The following is a 20,494-nucleotide window of genomic DNA, read 5'->3' on the forward strand; positions in this document are numbered from 1 at the left end:
GACCATGATATAAGGCAACAATAGTAATAATCTGCATTTAATGTTTGTCACAGACTCACTGTATGTAAGCACAGTATTAACCATACAGTTAATTTTGAAGTAAAGTAATAAGGTAAAACTATCAACATGTAGTCCAGTAAAAGTTGTGTTTTTTGTATGCTGTGTTTTTGTATCTCTCTCATTTGACCATAAAACTGTTAAAAAGTGTTAAGTTTTCAGTTTGATTGAATAAGGAAACATTAAGCATAAACTAATAAAAAAAGCACTTCTCTACAGTGACGCATGGCCATGACTCAGTGATGCTCTGGAGCTGCTTTCTTTCCTATAGCACTGGAAACTTGTAGTGTGTTGACAAAGACAAAATAGATTCAATCAGAAACATGATGCCCTTTGTGACCTGAAACTTTGGTGATGTTGAGCCTTCCAACAGGACAATTATCCTATTATCTCAAAGCCCACCATGGCTTGGTTTTATAAGAAGTCCTGGAAGATTCTGTATTAGCCATTGCCATTACCTGACTAAATCACATAGAAAAACTGATATTAGTAAGCTGAAGGCTATTGGCTTCTGTTTGCAGCAGGTCATAACTGCAAATATAGGTGCTGTGCTAAGTTTTAAATATGTTTGTGATTATGGAGATATTCTTGTAATTTTTATTCTGCAGTAGCTGGTAAGAGTTGCTTTTTTGTTGAATTTGTTGAAGAAACTTAATGTTATATTAGGTGTGTTGTGCTATTTAAATTGAAAGTTATAAGTGTGTCGATGTTGCTCATTAACTTAATTTGCAACAGGGGTTAAATAGGTTTGAATGTAACTATCAGTAATGTGTTATTGATATAAAATGTTGGAATTATGTTCATGTGTTAGGGTGTTAGTGGCTTGATGTGTATTGTGTAAAACAGATCAATAAATGAGCTGATTGGTATACAAAACAAATTTGTACAGGCAGTAAAATGGTAGATACCAATATATAGCCATAAGACAATTCTTATTCGGTGCATCCATAGTCTGAAGAAGGAAGAATGAAACCTATGCTTTTTTTTTTACTGTGTTGGAAAATTTGTGCCTTGATGTGTGTTGTGTGAAACAAGCTGATGGGTTTATAAACAAAATGTGTACAGTTACTAGCATGGTATCTTTGTTAACCTCTTTGTTAAGTAGATACAGTCTTGCATAAACTCTGAATCCATCATTATGTCCCAAATATCAAACGGTCATTTTCTCTTATATTGTGTTTGAGAAGTATTATTTTGTTTTTCTTATTTTTCTTTTTTTTTTAGTTGTTTTATTTAACAAGATTTGGTTAACACCAACACAAAAGAGGCATTGGCTGTGAGTCAAGAGGTCATGGGTTCAGTTGGTTGGAGCCAGGCAGTTAGCCCCACAATGCATTTGGAGAACTGTCTGGGAAGTTAATGAACATTTGGGCTACAGTCACTTTGGGCAAAAGCATTTGCCTAGGTAATGACATGAAAAAAAAAACTTGAGTGTTCTTTATTTTGTGTTCTAGTACTACTGTCATGATTGAACACTGCTCTCTTTTGGAAGCACTTCTGAACTCAAGCACTGGGACACACGCCCATCATTAGCATGTGCTTGAAACAGGCTCAAGAGCAGTTAAACAAATAAATGTTCAGCCAAACGAGCCTTAGCTTGAAATTGCCTCACTGCTGAGTTAGTGTCATGTGAACTAGGGTAACTGTAAATGTTGCTATATTTATGATTAACATGAGAGAAACATGTGACTAGTTTAACTAATAAAAGTGAGAACATGAAAAGATGTACCAATCCAATGGGATCCTACAGCATGCTGTCTGTTTTTAGTGCTCTGAAAATCTATTCGTCCAGATGTGTTTCTACAGTGCCATTTGTCCAACTCAACCTAACAAACTGGCCAACCCAACCCCCACACTCTCACGGGTGAATTATTTAAATTTCCTGCACTTTTTAACACAGCCCATGCCCTGATTTGAGACTCTTACACACTGCAAAAATATTAATGCTTAAACTGTTTTTAAAGTACATTTATAAGAATTTTGGCTTTTTTCTTAATGTTATTTGGTTTGTTGCAAATGTGCATCCCAAACCGTGTGCATCCCAAATCACTCTAAATAGTATGAAGTGATTACTTGTCTACCTTTTTTTTTAACCAATGATTCCTCCAGCCTTCCAAAATACAGCATTTTTAGCCAATGCTCTCAACAGGCTTACATGCCTATGCAAAGAAATCACTACTTTTACACCATTTAACAGTCTCAAAGTAGTTCCACACTTAATTGGTAGAACTCTGAGAACCCTAACATTTAAATGAGGTTCTTTGTAGAACTTCGTTTTTTCACACAGTACCTAAAGATAATTTTCCGTGCACGACTGTCTTGAAATTAAGTCTTGAGATATTGAATGACGAGCTCAATTAAAACTATAGCTGTCATGTAAACACTGGAATTAGTTTTAGACTTTTTTTTTTTTTTTTGAGTTTTTAAAACAGGAGTTGGCAAATATTTTTTAAATATAATAATATGCATTTCACTTCATTTATTATATTACTTTATATTAATTTCACAATCTGTTCCCCCAAACTACCTAATTATTTGTACACGTCAGTCGACATATTGAAACTTAATTCATTTTTCTGTCAAATTCTGTGAATCCAATAAATCCATAATTTCTGGTATTTGTTTATTTAGGTGCATTTTATCCTCTTGTTGTGCGATGTATCAAATATTTCAGTATTGTAGAATCATAGCATTATTATATCATCATTATCGAGAGCAGCATATCGTGATAACATTTAGGTTAAAATTATTTAAACTATATTTTTTTGCAGTTTTAACCCCAAACGCAAAACATAAGTTCTATCCTGTAATTGCTATTACATTTGCTATAGCATTTACATTTCAAAAGAATGAAGGATGGATGCTGTTTTTTAAGTTTTGTGGGATGAGATCATCATTCTTCTCTCTCTATAATTTTATGTAGGCTTTTTTTATATATTTATCTACTGTATCCAAATAGTTGTTTTTCTTTTTTGAAGTCCTATCATTTTAATTCTGAAGGCAGTGTTTAACACCACCTCCCTTCTCATCTACAGTAGTGTTAGAGTTTAATTCGGCCCTCTCGAGTTTCCCTACGCAGCACAGGCACCGGCAGTGTCTGTTTTTCTCCCTGTGGGCGGTCCTATCTGACTGAGTGACAGCAGGCAAAAGTCGGAGGGGCGGGGTTAAGTGTGGGCAGTCTCTACCTCGTGAGTGTTGCTGCAGTGTGTGGAGTGTGTCAGTGTGTCGGAGACCTACTGTGTAGAGCCGCTCTCACACACACAAACACACACACACACACACACACACACACACACACACACACACACACACACACACATGCAGCAGAGTCCCGGGACTGCAGGATTATCAGGAAAATGAAGCAAGAGATTCGGGGCTTATCCCGGATACACTCCTCACATCATGGTGAGTTTAGAGTTTTACTGCAGGGTTTGCTGGGGTTTCGGGGGTCGATCATGGGTTGAGCCTGACTGTGCTGAGGTGCTAATGGCTTCACCTTTTGGGGGCTGAGGGGGGAGGTGTGTGTGTGTGTTGGGCCAGTAAGCTTAACTTTAGTTGTTATTCCATATTTAAAATAGGAGTGAATGATTTTTGCTGAGGAACCTGGTTAGATGAGTTGATTAAAATTATGAAAATGTGTGAGTGAGCATGTATTGTGTTTCTGATGAGATTTTGTGTGTGTGTTTTTGTGTGTGTGTGTGTGTGTGTGTGTGTGTGTGTGTCATACTGCAGCTGTTCTTAGCTGTTCTACCATGCCCTTCTCCCGTTAGACACCATCTCTCTGTTGAGAGATCAGTCTTGCAGAGGAAAGTGTGTGTGTGTGTATGGCTGTAGTTGAGTGTGTGGTGGTGGATATTGATCATTTGTGATGATGGTACGTATGTGTGTGTCGTAAGACTAATTCTAGATGTCGGACAGAGGTATTATTATTATTATTATTAGGTATTATTATAGCTAGATATATCCCAATTTTATATGAGCTATATACATGGAGTATTCATGTAAATATGTGAATGCACTATATAAACAAAGGTATAGGGACATCTGCTTAATAATTGTTTCTTCAGAAGTTACTGGTATCAAATAGATTATTTTGATTTAGTTGGAATATCTGCCTCTGCCGTCCAGAGCATTGCTGGAGGGATCTTTGCTTTTCGGATTTATTTGATTGCGTTCAGCAGCGACAAGAGTGTTATTAGTGAGGTCATCACCAACTTCCTAACTCAGCCCTTCCAAAATGACTGGATGGAGCACCATCATTCCAGAGAGCACAGCTTAGTGCTCTGGGAGGCATTATACACCTATAGCCCATGCTTGGCATTAGACATAGTGCCAGTACAATGGGTTCATGTTTATTTGCTCAAGAGAGTCCGCCGTTTTCTATTGACAATACTTCTTCTTCTCAACGGGGACTAGACAAGCTATCTGTGTGCATTTGCACATCTGTGTCAATACTGGCTGCAACTTCAAAAGTTCTTAAGAAATTCTAAACGTTCTTTAGAAGGAGTGTCCACAAACATTTGGACATATATGTGCACATATACACACATAAGGAGAGCCAGACAGGATGAATACGTGGAGACTCTCTCTTTCGCTCTTTCTTTCTTCTTCTCGTTTTCATTGAAGAAAACACGTGTGGATTCAATTTAGCTTCTTCTATGTTTGGGTCGATGTTAGTTGCCTTTGAACCAAGGCCTGGAAAAGAAGGAAAGAGAGAAAGAAAGAGAATATGCCGGAGACTCTCGCACTGCCTGCCTGAGCTAAAAGTGGTATTAATGCATTCACGAGAGCATTAATCAGCCTAGCTCGTTTTACTAGACGTTTAGGCCTGCCGAGTGCCTGGGGAAACGCTGCAGTCTTGGCTAAAGCTAAACTCTCCCCTAGCGTCCGCTCATCAGAGGAAGACCAACTTAAATGGAAACAAATGCTTCCATAAAGCCTTTAACAGTGTTTCATTCAAGTCCGCACTGCTTGATGTCATGATGTCAGTGCCTTTAAATAGATGCCCTTTGTTCATCTCTCCTTTTCACGTCTGCTCTTTCTTTAGCTGTAGCTTTCAGGTTTTCTGTCTGCGTGACTTGGCACAACGTCTGGTGTGTAACTCAGTCCGCACTGCTTTGGGTGAGGTGGTCCCGAGGCCAGTAAGTTATCTAGTAGCTGTGTTTGAAGTAGGAACCAACCAATATAAATGTATCAGCTGGCTTTTGTTAATTAGTATCAGCAAGATCTCTGCCAATGTAACAGTACTGTAATAAACAAACTTATGATTTGAAGGATAGTGCTTACATTAAAGAGAGTAGTGAGCTGACAGTCAACACATGCGCACATGTGTTGCGCACATACAAAACTCTGTCATGAGTAACATCAACAACAAGAAGAAATTAGGATTGTTGGAGACGTCTTCACATCTTGCAGTCTGCTCATGGGCTGATCTTGCTAGAAGGACCTGACCTGGCAGTGTTGGCAGTTGTTTTAAATGTTCTTTACTCATCTAATTATTTTTCCGGACAGTTTAATGTCTGATTTCAGACCCAGCCATGGTGATATTGTACCATTCACCTCAATAAATCAGACTAATGCTGTGTTCCATTTGAACTCTGTTATCAGAATTTTGAGTGGAAAGTCCCCACAAGTTGGAAGAGCCTCATCAAATCAGGATTCTGAATCCAAGATGAAAGCAGTATTATAATAAATTGACGTTTAAGGTATTTTTAAAGTATTAAGCTTGTGAGTGAGCATATATGTCCAGATTATACAGTTATTAACACTTCTGTCTGTTTGTATCTCGTTAAATCAGTTATATAAATCAGTTGTACACGCAATACTGTCAAACATTATCTGTGGACATATTTTTGTGGTGTTTGGATGTGCAAAATGCAGCTTAATGCATTGTTATCAATTATAAACACAGGTTAGCTGACAATCCTAACCTGGAACTATGCTAACAATGATAAACATGCATATTTTGCATTAAACACCTTTATATGATTGGAAATAGCTTACTGTGATGCATGGGGCATAAAAATCTGATTGTCATCCAGTAGTAAAAAAAAAAAAAAAACTTTATTATTTATTTATTATATTATTTGCCCATATTTTAATTTAATTTCCTTTTGAATCTCTCAGTATTGTTAACATGAAGACCTGACATCCGAATGTTAAATGTTAAAAAGGTTTTTTTTTATATGTATACATCACTTATTACTAGTTATCAGAATTGTAAGCTCATTAAAATAGTTCAGTCCTGAGAAGTTCAGTCAGGCTCTTATTTGAGGAGTAATTGTTTTTCGGGAATGGCGGGCAGATGTGTGTGTCTGTGTGCATTTACTCAGAGAGATGAGAGTATCTGTTCTCAAGGTGGAGGTCGTGTGTGAAGTGTTACTGGTTAACTCATCAGAGGAAAGAGTGTGTGTGTGATCTGTTTACTGCCGGCTAATGCTGGTGCAGAGATCACCTGCAGTGCTGAAGGCCTGAGAAAAGGCGGTGCTGTGTTTAATGATGGATAGGTGCTCTGTATTAATAGCAAACACCCTGTCAGGACTGTTTGGAGCAAAGTCGGAATAGAAGTGAGTGTTTGGATATTATACAGGCTGTGGGGTGTGTGCGTGCGTGTGTGTGTGTGTGAGAAAAGGGTGTTATGCACGTGTGTGGGTATAACTCAAATCTAACAGAGCAGGTTTTGTGTGTTTTGATGTGTGTACGTGAGTCTCATGGTTGACTGATGTTTATTTTGCTGTTATAGAGAAATACTGTCGAGGCCTCATCCGATCAGACCTGCTCAGTCCCATACAAAACTTGACCTTGTGTGTGTCTCTCTCCTGTATAATTATTATAATATCACATTACCAAAATCTCTTCAAGACAGGGAGTGTTATCATATTTAATGATATTTTGATGATGGTTTGATAAGTTGGAAGGAGAAGTGAACCATATGACATTTTTGTTGGTATTATTCGTTTTTGATTTATTGTGATATAGTGATAAACAGTACAGTTCTCTTAGCAATGTTTATTTGAATGATAACCCACAAATCTTTGTGCTTTTAGAGATCATTGTAATAAAATGTGCTGTTTTTATCAACAGTGTATTTAATGTGACATTCTGGATGGCTGATTTTTAAACATGTTTAATGACACACAGCATTTTAACAGTACTACGTTAAATTTAAGCTATGTTGGGACCACAGAAAGCAAAAGTAGATCACATGTGAGTAGACTTTTCTCCAAGAGACATCCAGGCTTTTGGTAAACATATAAATGAATATAAGGCTAAGTTACTTCCACTAAGGTACCATTCTATCCCTGTACAGCTCCTGTATATTAGCTGGAAAACAACACATTTGTAGGAAAAAAAAACAGAAACACTAGAAAATGTAAATCAATAATTGCATGAGAAGTTTACGTAAATGCATTCATAGCAATAAAACCACAGATGTTAAGTTTTTTTTTTCACTATAATAAAAAAAATATATATATTTTCACACACATCCACATATTTCTAAAGTGCATCTCATTGCTGCAGGCTGTTTAAATCATGTTCCTTTGTCAGCAAGTCTTGTAGAGTGTGCCTAAAGGCACTCTGCATAACACAGCAGTAAAAACAAAGGATGGTCATCACTATTTTTATATTTTGTAAATGTGACACTATTAATTATATGATTATAAATGTAATTTTCTTTTTTAATTGTGCTTCTGCTTTGGCACATGAATGAACTTTCCCAGTAATTTTATGTGGGCTGTTCTATGTCTCACATAGGTGAAGTGCTGCGTCAGTCTTTCTGGAAATTTACCTCTTTCCTATTTAATTATCATGAAATCCCTGTAGACTGGCCTCTGCCAGTTAAATCACTCCAAACACCAATCCAGGCTCTTTTCTAATTAAATTATGCAATGAGTCAGTGTTCTTTAAGTGCTAACAGAATGTTTAAAAATGCTTAGCTATACTTTTTAACCTTTTCAGACCTGAATTATGTTCCTAGAAGAATGATGTTTTTTTTGTTTGTAATGCACACAAAAGAAGACTCTAATATTCTAATGTAAAATCTAAAAATATATATATTTTAATATCCATTACATTGAAGGATGTTTTTATTTATTTTAAATATGATATTGACCTTTTTATTTCACAAACCATCCCTAAATCACAAACAGCAAAAATGAGGTCTTATTTTAAATGTGTAAATACCCTGAGGACACGTCATCAGATTATGATCAGATCATTCAAACCACTTCTTTTGGGGGGATGGGTTGTTTTAGTGCATTGTAGTGGCAAGTGTAAATAGAAACTGGTCAAAGTATAAACAGAGACAATGGCAGGTATAAACAAGCTCTGAGAAAAAAAAAGCTTTTGTGGTTCTGTATAGCATCAAAAAGGGGTCTATCATTACAAGTTTAAGAAACTCTTTTCAAGTACTATTTAGAACCCTTCTTGCTTAGATAGAAACGTATTAGTATCCCATTTGCCTTATAGTATGCATTCACATGAACGCAGTTAATGCAGTTATGTAAACAGTATACTTCAATTTAAATGGCAAAAATCAGATTAAGAAATCGGAAAAAGAGAGCTGGATTTAAGCTCTGTAATGGTATTTCTCAGGGCTGTACTTTATACTCCTAACTGGAGTCTTTTTTGAATTTCTCAGTCAAGAAAACTGTGCATGAGTGAAAACAGACCCTGCTAGAAAATAGAAATAAGAAAGCAGTACTTCAATAATCGTTGTCTAGGTAAAATATGTTGATATTGTGGTGTAATTAAATATTAAAAAAGCCACATAAGCTAAATAACACTATAGTTAATTTGGCTTCATCCTCTTTTGGGTTTTATGATGCGTGAACTCTGACCCTGCGATCCTGGATGCAACGAGAGCGCTGAATCTCGAACCATCAGGCAGGGAGTGGAGAACAGCTTGAATAGAGAATTGGAGAGAGAGATAAATGGAGAGATGTTGATGATGAAAAGGCGTGAAGGTTAATTCTTGCACATAAACCCAGTAAATCAGCACATTAACCCGAGACCCCGCACACCTTTTCCTCTGACAGCCATGACTCCACATTACAACTAAACACATGTGGAGTTCAGCACAGAGAGGGGCCTAGGGCTAAGAAAGCGATATATATGTATATATGAAGTGTTTGACAGCTCGTGTGGCATCAAGGACTCAACGATAAACGATGCATCACTTTTTCCAGTACGCTGAAACCCTCACTAACCTATTTTGCCTTTTTTCATCACACTAAAAAATGTTCTTCATTGGAATGTATTTCAGTCAGATGTCAACAGATTATATCCATGTGAACAGAACTATCACGTCAACACAAGTGTTGCCAAAAGAAGAAAGAAATTGGGTTAATATGTAACATTCGTGAGGAAACTATGTACACATTCAGTCCAATCAAGTAAATACAATGCATCTTCTTCTCAGTGTGTGTAAACAATGGATTGTTTATTCAGTATCTGAAGCCACAGTGTCATACAGTATCTTCACATGCGGAAAGTTCTTTATGGCAAAGGTTGAGTTTGTTGGTTGTTGGATGAAGAGCGAAAGACATGAAACATTAAAGAGCATTTGTTTAATATGGTCAATGAGAATAAGTACCATGATTAATAGGGCTGAACCTAATGATTACTCTTTATTGACTAACAATCCTATTATTATTATTTTTTTTTTTGAGAAGTCTCTTAATCAGACTAAATTGTGGATTTTGGCGTTTGAGTAGGGCAACCAACAAACTTGTCTCCAAACAGCCTCCAAACTTGTCTGGAGGCTGACCCACCATAAATAGTAGTGTCTAATTGGTTGAAAATAATGTCCTACGTTTAGATTCTCATCTTAGGAGAGTTACTTCAGTTTAGTTAGTAGTTTATTGCTTAAAAGACAACAGTTACCTCCGAGCTGCTGCACTCCTCCAGTGAACGTCGCCCAGCTTTGGCAAACATTCATACAAAGCATTGCAGACAGTTCTCAAACCGAGTTCCCCAATGGTGGAACAAACTACCTTTTACTATCAGATCAGGAGTGTCCCTCACTACCTTTAAGAACCTCCTTAAGAGAGAGCTCTTCAAACACCTCTAACAAACTTCTTCTAACCTCATTCTCTTCTTCCCCAAATTTCCTTATCTATTCCACGATTTCCCTTTGGCCTCGTTTAGGCCCTGTCAAAATGTTTTTTTCCTTGAACTTCTACATCCTCTATTGCTAAATGTACATCATTACTTGTAAGTTGCTATAGATAAAACCATCTGCCATATGTTTTGTAATGTAAAGAATTTAATTTGAAAATGATCAGTTCCAGGTCCAGTTTTATGTTTTGATATAATTGCTAAAAAATGCTTTCAAGTGGGCTATCTATGGATATTTGAAGGATTGCTTGGATGTTTATACTCAGAATTCTGTTTATTTACATAATGGTGATGCATGCATCTACTCCCAGACACGCCTTTGCATTTTCAGACCCCCTGAAGCTCCTCCCACTTGACCTTACGTTGTGACATCCTGCTGAGTTCAGCCCCAGACAGCGCCAGCACCACAGTCCAGCTTTCAGCCAATAGACATGCGCCTTACAATAGAGCAGACCAGGACTCTATCCATCACTGGCACTGGGCCAAAAGTCAACTTTTTTTGTGTAGCTCCCACTCAGGCTCTGAATAGGCTTTGATGTGAATGGACAGGCTCTGATGTTATTTAGCGTTCTGGGGATTAACCCTAAAGAGCAGGGCACTCTGGGGGGATTCGGACCTGTGTATTAGAGCGAATATCCTCCAGCATGTTTGGACGGGTCTTTCTGCCGGGTTTGGATTTCAGAGAGAGGCTGATTAAAATTAGCCTGGATTATTTTGAGGAGACACTTGAAGCTGTGGGGGACAGTGGGGAGTCCTGAAAGTCTGCTGTGTGGGTGTGGCCTTGGCAGTTTCAGTGCCAGTTTAATTCTAAGTGGCATCTCCATTTTCGCTGTTGCAGGCTTCTTTTGTGTAGCCATGGAAACCAGATTTATCTGCAGATTAATTTGTGTAATTATGGCTTACTTTTTAAAGATTAACATGTTGACTGGCTTCTGGGAAAGTTCCCATAGCTTTTGATATAATGATTATTTGCTTTTCGTCAGTGAATAGCAGGATTATAGTATCACTCAAGCAGATCGTTCCCTTCAGTTTAGGGAAGAGACAAATGGAATAGATTACTAAAGAGAATGTGCTCCTCCTCCTTAGGTTTTGGAAAGGGATTCATTTGTCTAAACATATGTTTATATTGTATATAGACAAATACTGTGTGTCCAGTTGTATATGCACAACCCTTCTAAAGAATACATTCTGCTCCTGTTAGAAGTTAGAATTGTCAATTGAAAAGGACGTTTTGGACACTTGTTTTGACTTGGTTGTGAACATGTAGTAAAAGAAGTGAGGAGTAATAGGAGGTTGGACGTGGGTGCATAGATGTTTGTTACAAAGGTGAGGTAAGCATGGAAGCTATATATAGATCTAAGATGATGAGTTCTCACTAAATGTAGTTTAAAATGCATCATAACTGCTTTAAGTGTTGCTACTGCAATGCTCCATCTACCCAGACAACCTGTAAAACTGTACTTTCCAGATAATGCTAATTCTAATCTAAAGTTTTCTAATTGTTTTTTAAATATTTATGCATATGCACCAGCAGATATGTACATAAAAATGCAGCACAGGTTTGGACACACCTTCTCTTTTTCAATGTGTTTTCTTTATTTTCATGACTATTTACATTGTAGATTCTCACTGAAGCATCAAAACTATGAATGAACACATGTGGAGTTTTATGTACTTAACAAAAAAAAGGTGAAATAACTAAAAATTCTCTCTCAATGAGCTTCAAGAGGTGGTCACCTGAAATGGTTTTCCAACATTTTTGAAGGAGTTCCCAGAGGTGTTTAGCACTTGTTGGCCCCTTTGCTTTCACTCTGTGGCCAGCTCACTCCAAACCATCTGGATTGGGTTCAGGTCCGGTGACTGTGGAGGCCAGGTCATTTTTTGTTAAGTACATAAAACTCCACATGTGTTCATTCATTGTTTTGATGCCTTCAGTGAGAATTTACAATGTAAATAGTCATGAAAATAAAGAAAACACATTGAATGAGCATGTACTGTATATGGATATCAGCATTGGCTCACAGATTCCAAGTCATAGTGCTTACCTGCATAAAAATGAAAGTACAAATCAGTGTATGTTATGGGGTAGGGGTGGGAATCGATTACTATTTCACGATTCGATTCGATTCCGATTTTGGGGGCCACGATTTGATTCAAAATCGATTTTTGATTCAAAACGATTTGAATTATAAATATTTCTGCTTCTGGCTTATGAATCGTATTGAAAAAAAACCCTCCATAATATACACTGGTCCTGGAGCAAGTAATGTGTTACAAAAACAATAAAATGTGCAGGAATGTGGGTCCTCAGTGACAGAGGAATCACTGGGATATCACAATGACGTTAATGAACAATAAATACATAAATAAATAACACTGCTTTATTACCAGGCTACTAGCGGTGGTGTGTAGGTGACGCTGCTGGGCTGATGTGATGATAGCAGTGGAGCGCTAAAGTTCAGGAGCAGCTGCTGATTAACTAGTTAATTTAAGGTGGTTGTATTTCTTCAGAAAGGGGGCAGGAGGTGGAGAAATTAATTCATATTGTCCATTCCTTAATTCCTCTGTGATGAGGAGCTGAAATTAGCTCTGATTAGCTTATTGTTATTTTTCCGTTCCGCCTTAAATGCTGCAGCCCGCTGCCACCTGTAGCGTTATTTAAGGTGGAACTGGAAAGTTAGCTAGTTAGCTAGCTAACAGTTACTGAAACTAACTACTAGCGATCTTTTTTATGCTTGTTATGAAGCATTCTGCCATAAAACATTGAAACTACACGTTAATCTAAGGTAATATAGTGCTTGTTCTGCCATCTTACCGGTGATTCTCAAACACCTACGCTCTGTGTGTGTCTGGAAGATCTCCAAAGGGACAAGCGCTATCCCCAGGGTTGCCAGGTCCAACAAAAATACCCAGCCCAAAATCAGTCTAAAACCCGCCCCTCAGAATCGATTTTGGGACATTTTAAATCGATTCTGAATCGTAGTAAATGAGAATCAAGATTCTTATGTGAATCGATTTTTTGGCACACCTCTATTATGGGGTAAACATGAGCTTGGTCAGTCATATGAAGTCATTCTCTTGTAAAATGTTAAAACTGAGCTCTGCTTGTAATCTTGGTAAATTATGATAGAGGCATTATGATTCAATATATTGTAATATATTGCTATACTTTGCAATTCTTAACTAAATTTGAAGAAAGTTTTAAAGGTAATGAAACATCACCATATGCATTTTTTTTTTTTTTTGCAAAAGAAAGGTTGACTTTTTTTTTCTTTTTTTTTTTTTTTATCCAGTCTAAACAAAGCTTCTGTCTACCATTCAGGGTTTAAAGGTGCCATTTCACTAGAAAGCATTTAGTTCTTGCCCTTTTTGCAATGCAGTAGATCAGCCAGAGTTGTATAGGCATAAATAACTTAGGATTAATGGCCCTGCAAACCTTGGCTTGCAACCACCCATTGCAAAGCTGTGGAGGGAGAGTCACGGTGCTGTTAGCCAATCAGAGGAGATATGTTCGTATGTCATAAATGTTCATGAGTAAATGCCGAAATACTGTCATTCTCAACCGCCCACTCTCCTTCTAAACTAAACTAAAAACAGCCTAAAACACAAAAAACATTCTACAATGGTATTCATTCATACTAGAGGCCACCGCAAAATTAATGAGAAAAAAAAAACATGAAATGAGACGTTTAACACAATGCCAAATTAATTTCTATTACTCCAACCTTTACTATCTAAAACTCATCGTTAAAAACAGTGCCCTTTTTGAGGATCTACCTAATATTGCAAAGCATATTATTGATATTTCATTATTTTCTGACAACCCCGAGTTTCATACATGCTTACTACATCAGTATCTAATCCAATGAGAACAAGGTCGTCGGTATGGCCTGGGAGGTCATGTAGAAGGGCTTTGCTAGATCCTCTGCTGTATCAGCCTTATTGAAGAACTATAAGAAAGTCGCATGTTCAGAGAGGGATCTCTCCACCAAGGTCTTCAGCCCATGTTTTTAAAGCAGGCTCATGCTTATTGCCTCTGGCCCTTCAATAACCAGAGAGGATGTTCTAAACTCAGGGGAGTTTTTTAAAATGTGCTTTAAGAAAGTCAAGTCAAGCCAAAGTGGTTGGACAGTTATGACTTGTGAAGCATTGCCAGGTTCTGTCCTTGGAGAATATATGACTTGTGTTGGTTCTTTCTGTGTTTTTTGATGAGCTCTTTCAGCTCTAGATTGTTTTTTCATGCTCATTCGTTTTCCACCTCAGTCACACGAGGAATGTGACAAGATAATTTCACAACTTCTGCAATGCTTCTAATGCTTCTGCATGAAGGCATGAGCTTTTTTTCAAAGGTAAACTATTATCTCTGATTTATGTAACCTGTGAACTGTCTGTAAGCACTAAGCTACGGGACTGAACAAGTTCTAAAATGCTTTGTTCCTTAAGATTTCCTGAAGGCAACAGCATGTATATTTTTGCCACCAATATCTCGTGCAGGAATTCCATTTATTATGTTGACAAAAGTATATGTGATTTATATATATACTTATTTTTTGGAGTGCCTGTTTTCTGCATATTTCATATATATTTATTTCTTGTGCCACACTGTGTTTGATATTTGATGCTGACCATGTGCGTCCCTTCATGGCCACAGTTTACCTATCTTCTAGCAACAGGCAACAGTAGAGTTTGATGGTCAAACATCAATCAAAATCAGGCCAGACAGGTGGGAAGCCAATAAATTAAGAAGCATAAAGAGATTAAATTAGTTCTTATTTGGATTTGTGGATACGGTGAATGTGAACATTATCAGAATGTGGCTAATATATTAATCCGAAAGGAGTGAGCCAGAAGGTAACATAGACATGAGTGCACCTTGTAACACTGGCATCCATCCAATCCAAGTGATTGCAAGATCCCCTTTATCTAAAGAAAACTTTTATGTATTGACATCTGAACGAAGCAAGAGTTTTTAGCCTAGAATGAAACAAGGTCCCAAAGATAATTTCATAGTTGTGGGGCTCCACATATGGTCTATGTATGTACTGTGGAATGAATGGTACATTCTAAAACTGTAATTATCATTGCATACTACATTTAAAAAGCAATGAAAATATTATATGGGTACTTTAATAGTAGCAAGTCTTATGTTTTTCTTACATGCAGTTTACTGAACCGAATCAGTAACCTAAAGAAAGTCAAGCCACATATTGGAGCATTTGGGTATTTCCATCGTAATTGCCCGTATAAAGACATTTCCAGGCCTTTCCCTTTGATTTACATTGTTAACTCTCTCATAGGGAATTCATTTTCCTGGAAATGGGGCCAATATATAGATTTTTGCCCAATAATCTCTTTTAAATGATAAATATTTCCTGAATGTGTTTATCTTCTTATCTTAGATACTATATTTTAGAAAGTATGGTGCTCAAGGTGAGGTTAGTTCCTGTGTGGACAGGGAGGGCAACAGTGGGTGAGTGAGGGGGCGGAAAGTTGGAATATTTGATGTTGAAGCAGATGGACAACCAAGGACATTTCATTTCTACAGGAAAAAGGGCAGATCCAGCACGGTTGCCAGTTCAGGACCTTTTCCTCTCATCAGGGTCTGCCAGGTTGTGTTAAATGTGTTTATTTAGAGTGTTTTTAGGTTCAGAGGGAAAGGTCTTTAGGTTATATTTTTATAAAAAAAAAAGAAAAGAAAAACAGCAACACTGGTTACCCTCATGCTGACCACTGTTTGCACTGTAATTTCCACATACACACACCCTCATACAGTAGTGCTCCTCTAGGTTCATCAGCAGGGTTTAAAAAAATGTTGCAGCTGGGAATATTCCATAACTCTTAGTAATGATTAGAACACACACACTTGCTCTATCTTCCTTTCCTTCTTTCTTTCTTTTTTCTTTATTGCCCCCCTCTCACTGATGGACAGCTGGCTAGTTCTGTCACTTGTGTTGGGGTGAAAGGTTGGGCCTCTGGGGATCTACCCACACAATATGGCTGTTTCTCTGTGTGTGTGTTGTAGTGTAGTGTGTGCTCATGCTCCTGTCAGTCAGTCAGTGCAGTCGGCGAGTGTGTCTCTTGTTACTTCACAGTTGTCAGGCAGAAGTGTTTCTCCACCCGTGTCAAAGTGTACTTTGATTATTCTAGAAACATGCTTACAGCTTAATTTTAGGGCTGTTCGCTAGTTCTAGGCAATATGACCTCAAGTTAACATCATACTTAATTAAACATTTTACGTTGATTATGATTGATCATTTTAATTTAGTAATGGACAGTCCATTTTTCTTCAGAAAAACTGCTTAGGTTGCTCGGTTGGCTCAAAGTTTGAGTCCTTCCATGCTTCCATGTTGTAGATTAAATGGGATGGAGTAACATCATTTACACATTCAGTTGTTTGTTTTTAAGGTACATAAACACAGTGGGGAAAGTATTAGAAGAATGAAGAAAAATAGAAAAAATGTGTTTAAAGAATTAAAAACCATAAAAGCAATAATTGCTCAGCCCTAAAGTTCTGCATCAACACATTATGTCCTTCCATTTAATACTTAATTAAAAATTAAAAATGGATATTTGTTAAAATTCTTCATTTTCTTGTGGTGTATCATAAGACCACTCTGACAATAACACGCCATCAACAGCTGGAGTCTGAGAGAGTAAAATTGGCCATGCTCTCTCTATGTGGGTAGATGATGCTCCCTTCCCATTTTTATTTTGGCTGACGCAGGTATTTGTTGGCTGATGTATTAAAGCTTGGGATCTGGTGCTTTCTTTTAGAGTGTGTTTGCTGCCAAGTGATGCTGCATTAGTGGCAGTTAGAAAAGAGGCAGTGGCTGACTTTACATGTATTGGAGGAGGCATGCACTTGTCCTCACCCTCCTAGTGTCGCCAGCATTGCAGGTGATAGTTGAAGTCACTGCGAGCTGGAGGGTTTAGTGGTTCAGCTAAACAGAGTAGAAAATAGGTTAAACTATATATATATATATATATATATATATATATATATATATATATATATATATATATATATATATATATAAAAAATTGCTATAATGTAAAGATCAAAGTCAAAGTAAAGTTTTTGAGAGACAGTGACAATGTGTATATAATAAATTATTACATAATTTTTTTAAATGAAAGATTTTATTTAGAAAGCAGATGTCTAGTGTTGTCTATTTTCTCTGGTGCTGTCTTGTTTATTGTTTTGCTTTTGTGGGCTCATTTGTCAAAAAATGTAACCCTTTTTAACCATTTTAACCCAGTTTTAACCTTTTGATGGTGGTACTGTAATATTAATTAGTGTTTTCTCTTAGTGACTTACAATATCTGATTTGATGAGCACTAAGCTCGCTAGTCCATACACTAATCAATCATTCTTACTACTTTATTGCCTTTCCTCCACAATCACCTCAAGCCATTAGTCATGAGTAGCCGTTGCTCTCTTAAGCGAAGTGTTTGTTACCTCTGTCCTTTGTGTACACTCTTGGGGAGGGGTTAACTCAGTTAGCAGAGTCAGTACACCCTTGGGAGCAGATGATGTGATTGATTATTCATTGGCTAGAGTGTGGCCTACGGAGACCGGATTAGTTAAGTAATCTAATCTGATGTTGCAGCGAGTCGGCCTGCCTGAGCAGTTAGAGGCCAGATGCTGGATGACGAGCAGCTTTCAGTGCTGCTGTCATGTGGATTGTTACTGAAATGGGTCTCTGCCACGAATGGCTCGGGAGAAATCAGCCTTTAACAGTGTGGAACATCAGCGGCCGCCAGGCCCTCACTGCTGTGTTTAATGTGGACCCATTCCGTTTACTTTTATGCTGAGGTTAGATATATTCCTAAAGGCCTAAAGAAACTGGATGGTATATGAACGTTCTGTGAAATGGAGACCATGTGGAATTTTAGGTCCTCAGAGAAGTTTTTCATGCCAGAAACTCACTGACAGAAAATATGCTCAGACACACCAAATATGCTCTTCTCATTTCTCATGCGGAAATGTGTTTACATGGTAGACATAGCTACAGAACTCTGTAGATTAATGCCATTGTAAGCCCAAACCTCTTCAAACTGACACACCAATCCCTCAGAGAATAAAGCAACCAGCAAGAAGAGACCAGAAGAGGGAGGGGGATAACCGATGGCTGCTTGTGTGGCCTTTCAGATCTGGAGAATATTAGGCGGTTGCAATAAACCAGCCCTAAATCCTTATTCGTTCGTTCTGCTTTGCTGTAGTGCTGCTGTCTGTTAGCAGGAGAAAGATGAGTGTAGTGTTAAATTCACACCACCCAGCGCAGGAAGAGAGGGAGAGAAAGCAAGAGATAACTCAGGAAATTATAGGCCTAAAAGCCAGACGGAGGGTTGTATATTTTACTTTCTCCTAAATGTGTTTGCTTTTACTGAGTTCACGATGGAAAGGTGTATTGATCCCATTTCCTTTCTGGGCAATTAGCTGAAAGGCCCCATCATAATGAGGGGGCTTTTTCAGTATTAGAACATGAATGTTTTAATAAGTGGGACAGCTCGGAGCTAGAACCTTAGGTTGTGTTTTTCCTTTATCTCAAGGGCATAGTGAATGTATATGTATGTATGTATGTGTGAATGTACAGAGTGAGCTAATGCAGCTAAGCAGTATTTTGGGATCGTGTTTGAATGTTATAGTTTAAAAACACAGCATCATACACACAATTATCTATATTTTTCTTTACACTTTCTACATCCTTACTTGCTATATGGAGATGTTTATTTTTGTGTGAAAGAGGCCAAGAGAACTGAGACTAAGATAAATAAGTCTGAGACAAGGATGAAGAGACCAAGGCCAAGGGAGACCTTTACCAAGAGATACTGAGACTGGTAGGGAAACCATGAGATTCAGATGTAGAAATTGAGATGTTGAGACTGAGTAACCTAGAGTAAGATTGAGACAGATATAGTGAGAGACAAAGGCCAAAAGTCTGAGACTAAGAGAAAACCCAAGAGACTGAGACCAAGAGAACTGGAGAGACCAAGAATGAGAGACCGAGAGATTAAGATTGAAAAACTGTGAAATCAAGACTAGGTGACCAGATTTAGCTAGCAAGAGAAAACAAGGTCAAGCGTATGAGACTGAAAATACTAGAGAAACCGAGACACCATGAATGCAAGAGAATCCTTATAGATAAAGACTAAGACTGGGTGACTAGGAGGGAAATGAGATTAATACTGAGATGGTGATCAAAGCAAAGAGACTGAGACTAGTAAGACTAAGAAAGACTGACTGTGACTAATACTGAGAGTGACTTCCAGACCAAGACTAAAAGAGAACCAAAGAGACTTGGATAAAGAGACAGAAATATTGAGATAAATAGCGAGTAATTGAGACGTAAAAAAAAGAGAGATTGAGAATGAGATAGTAAGAGAGGCCAAGATATTGAAAAGGAGAGTTTATTGGTGTTGGTCTGGGCAAGTAATTAGTGGAGTGTATGGGAAAGAAAAGTGCAGTGTAAGGCAGATAGAGATCTAGGTCTAATGGAAGTGTGCTAGATGGATGGATGGATGGACAGATTGAGAGACAGAGGGAGATTGCTGATCAATATATTGCTTCTCTGATCACATTTATTCTACGATTGATAGCATTTCTAGTCTAATGGAATAGGTCTATTCCAGAATGACAATGATCTTGGAAGAGGTGTCTGACAGGTTTGTCTGATGAGTCTGAATATTATGTAAAGAACATCTTGTGGTTAACACAGTCACTAGAATGATTCAACACATCATTACAGCACTAGATCTCAATCTTACTAAGAGTAGATTTCAACAAGTACATATTGATAAAGTTTTAAGAGTTCAGAAATCAATATTTGGTAGAATGACACTGGTTCTTAATCACAGTTTTCATGCACCTTGGCATGTTCTCCTCCACCAGTCTTACACACTGCTTTTGGATAACTTTATGCCTTTACTTCTGGTGCAAAAGTTAAAGCAGTTCAGCTTGGTTTGATGGTTTGTGATCATCCATCTGCCTCTTGAAGAAACTCGTAGTTTTTAAGTCTCTTTAAGTGATAGTAATAGAACACATACTCAAGAGTATTTAAAAAGGCTTCATCCCACATTTGTTTAACTGTACGTACTGTCCAGAACAGTTTTTTTTTTCACTAGATTTAAAGCAGAGCTTTGCTTTAAAGATTTCTCTTACCCACAAGAACATCAGTGAGATCAGAAATGATGTTAGATGAATGATCACCACCCTCATCTCATCCTTGACTCTTCAACTCTTTAACTAGAAGTACCAGATGGAGCACCCAGTCCAAAGATCCAAAGCTCAAATGCTGGAGGTGGTTATACACCATCC

The 20,494-nt window shown here is 37.7% G+C and overlaps 1 protein-coding gene across 3 annotated transcripts in view; it reads left to right on the forward strand.

Moving 5' to 3' along the window:
* Positions 1 to 3,290: 3,290 nt before the first annotated feature.
* plekhg4 (pleckstrin homology domain containing, family G (with RhoGef domain) member 4) overlaps positions 3,291 to 20,494 on the forward strand; it is a 96,810-nt gene continuing 79,606 nt past the window's right edge. For 2 of the 3 annotated variants that reach the window (XM_007246895.4, XM_007246896.4), the window contains exon 1: positions 3,292 to 3,462. In XM_007246895.4, the coding sequence (XP_007246957.3) occupies positions 3,460 to 3,462 (3 nt within the window). In that variant the 5' untranslated portion in view covers positions 3,292 to 3,459. Of the gene's footprint in view, positions 3,463 to 20,494 lie in introns of all 3 variants that reach the window. The other variant, XM_015605228.3, reaches the window with a different exon arrangement.

Source organism: Astyanax mexicanus, chromosome 23 (assembly GCF_023375975.1).
Source record: "Astyanax mexicanus isolate ESR-SI-001 chromosome 23, AstMex3_surface, whole genome shotgun sequence".
Lineage (NCBI taxonomy): Eukaryota > Metazoa > Chordata > Actinopteri > Characiformes > Acestrorhamphidae > Astyanax > Astyanax mexicanus.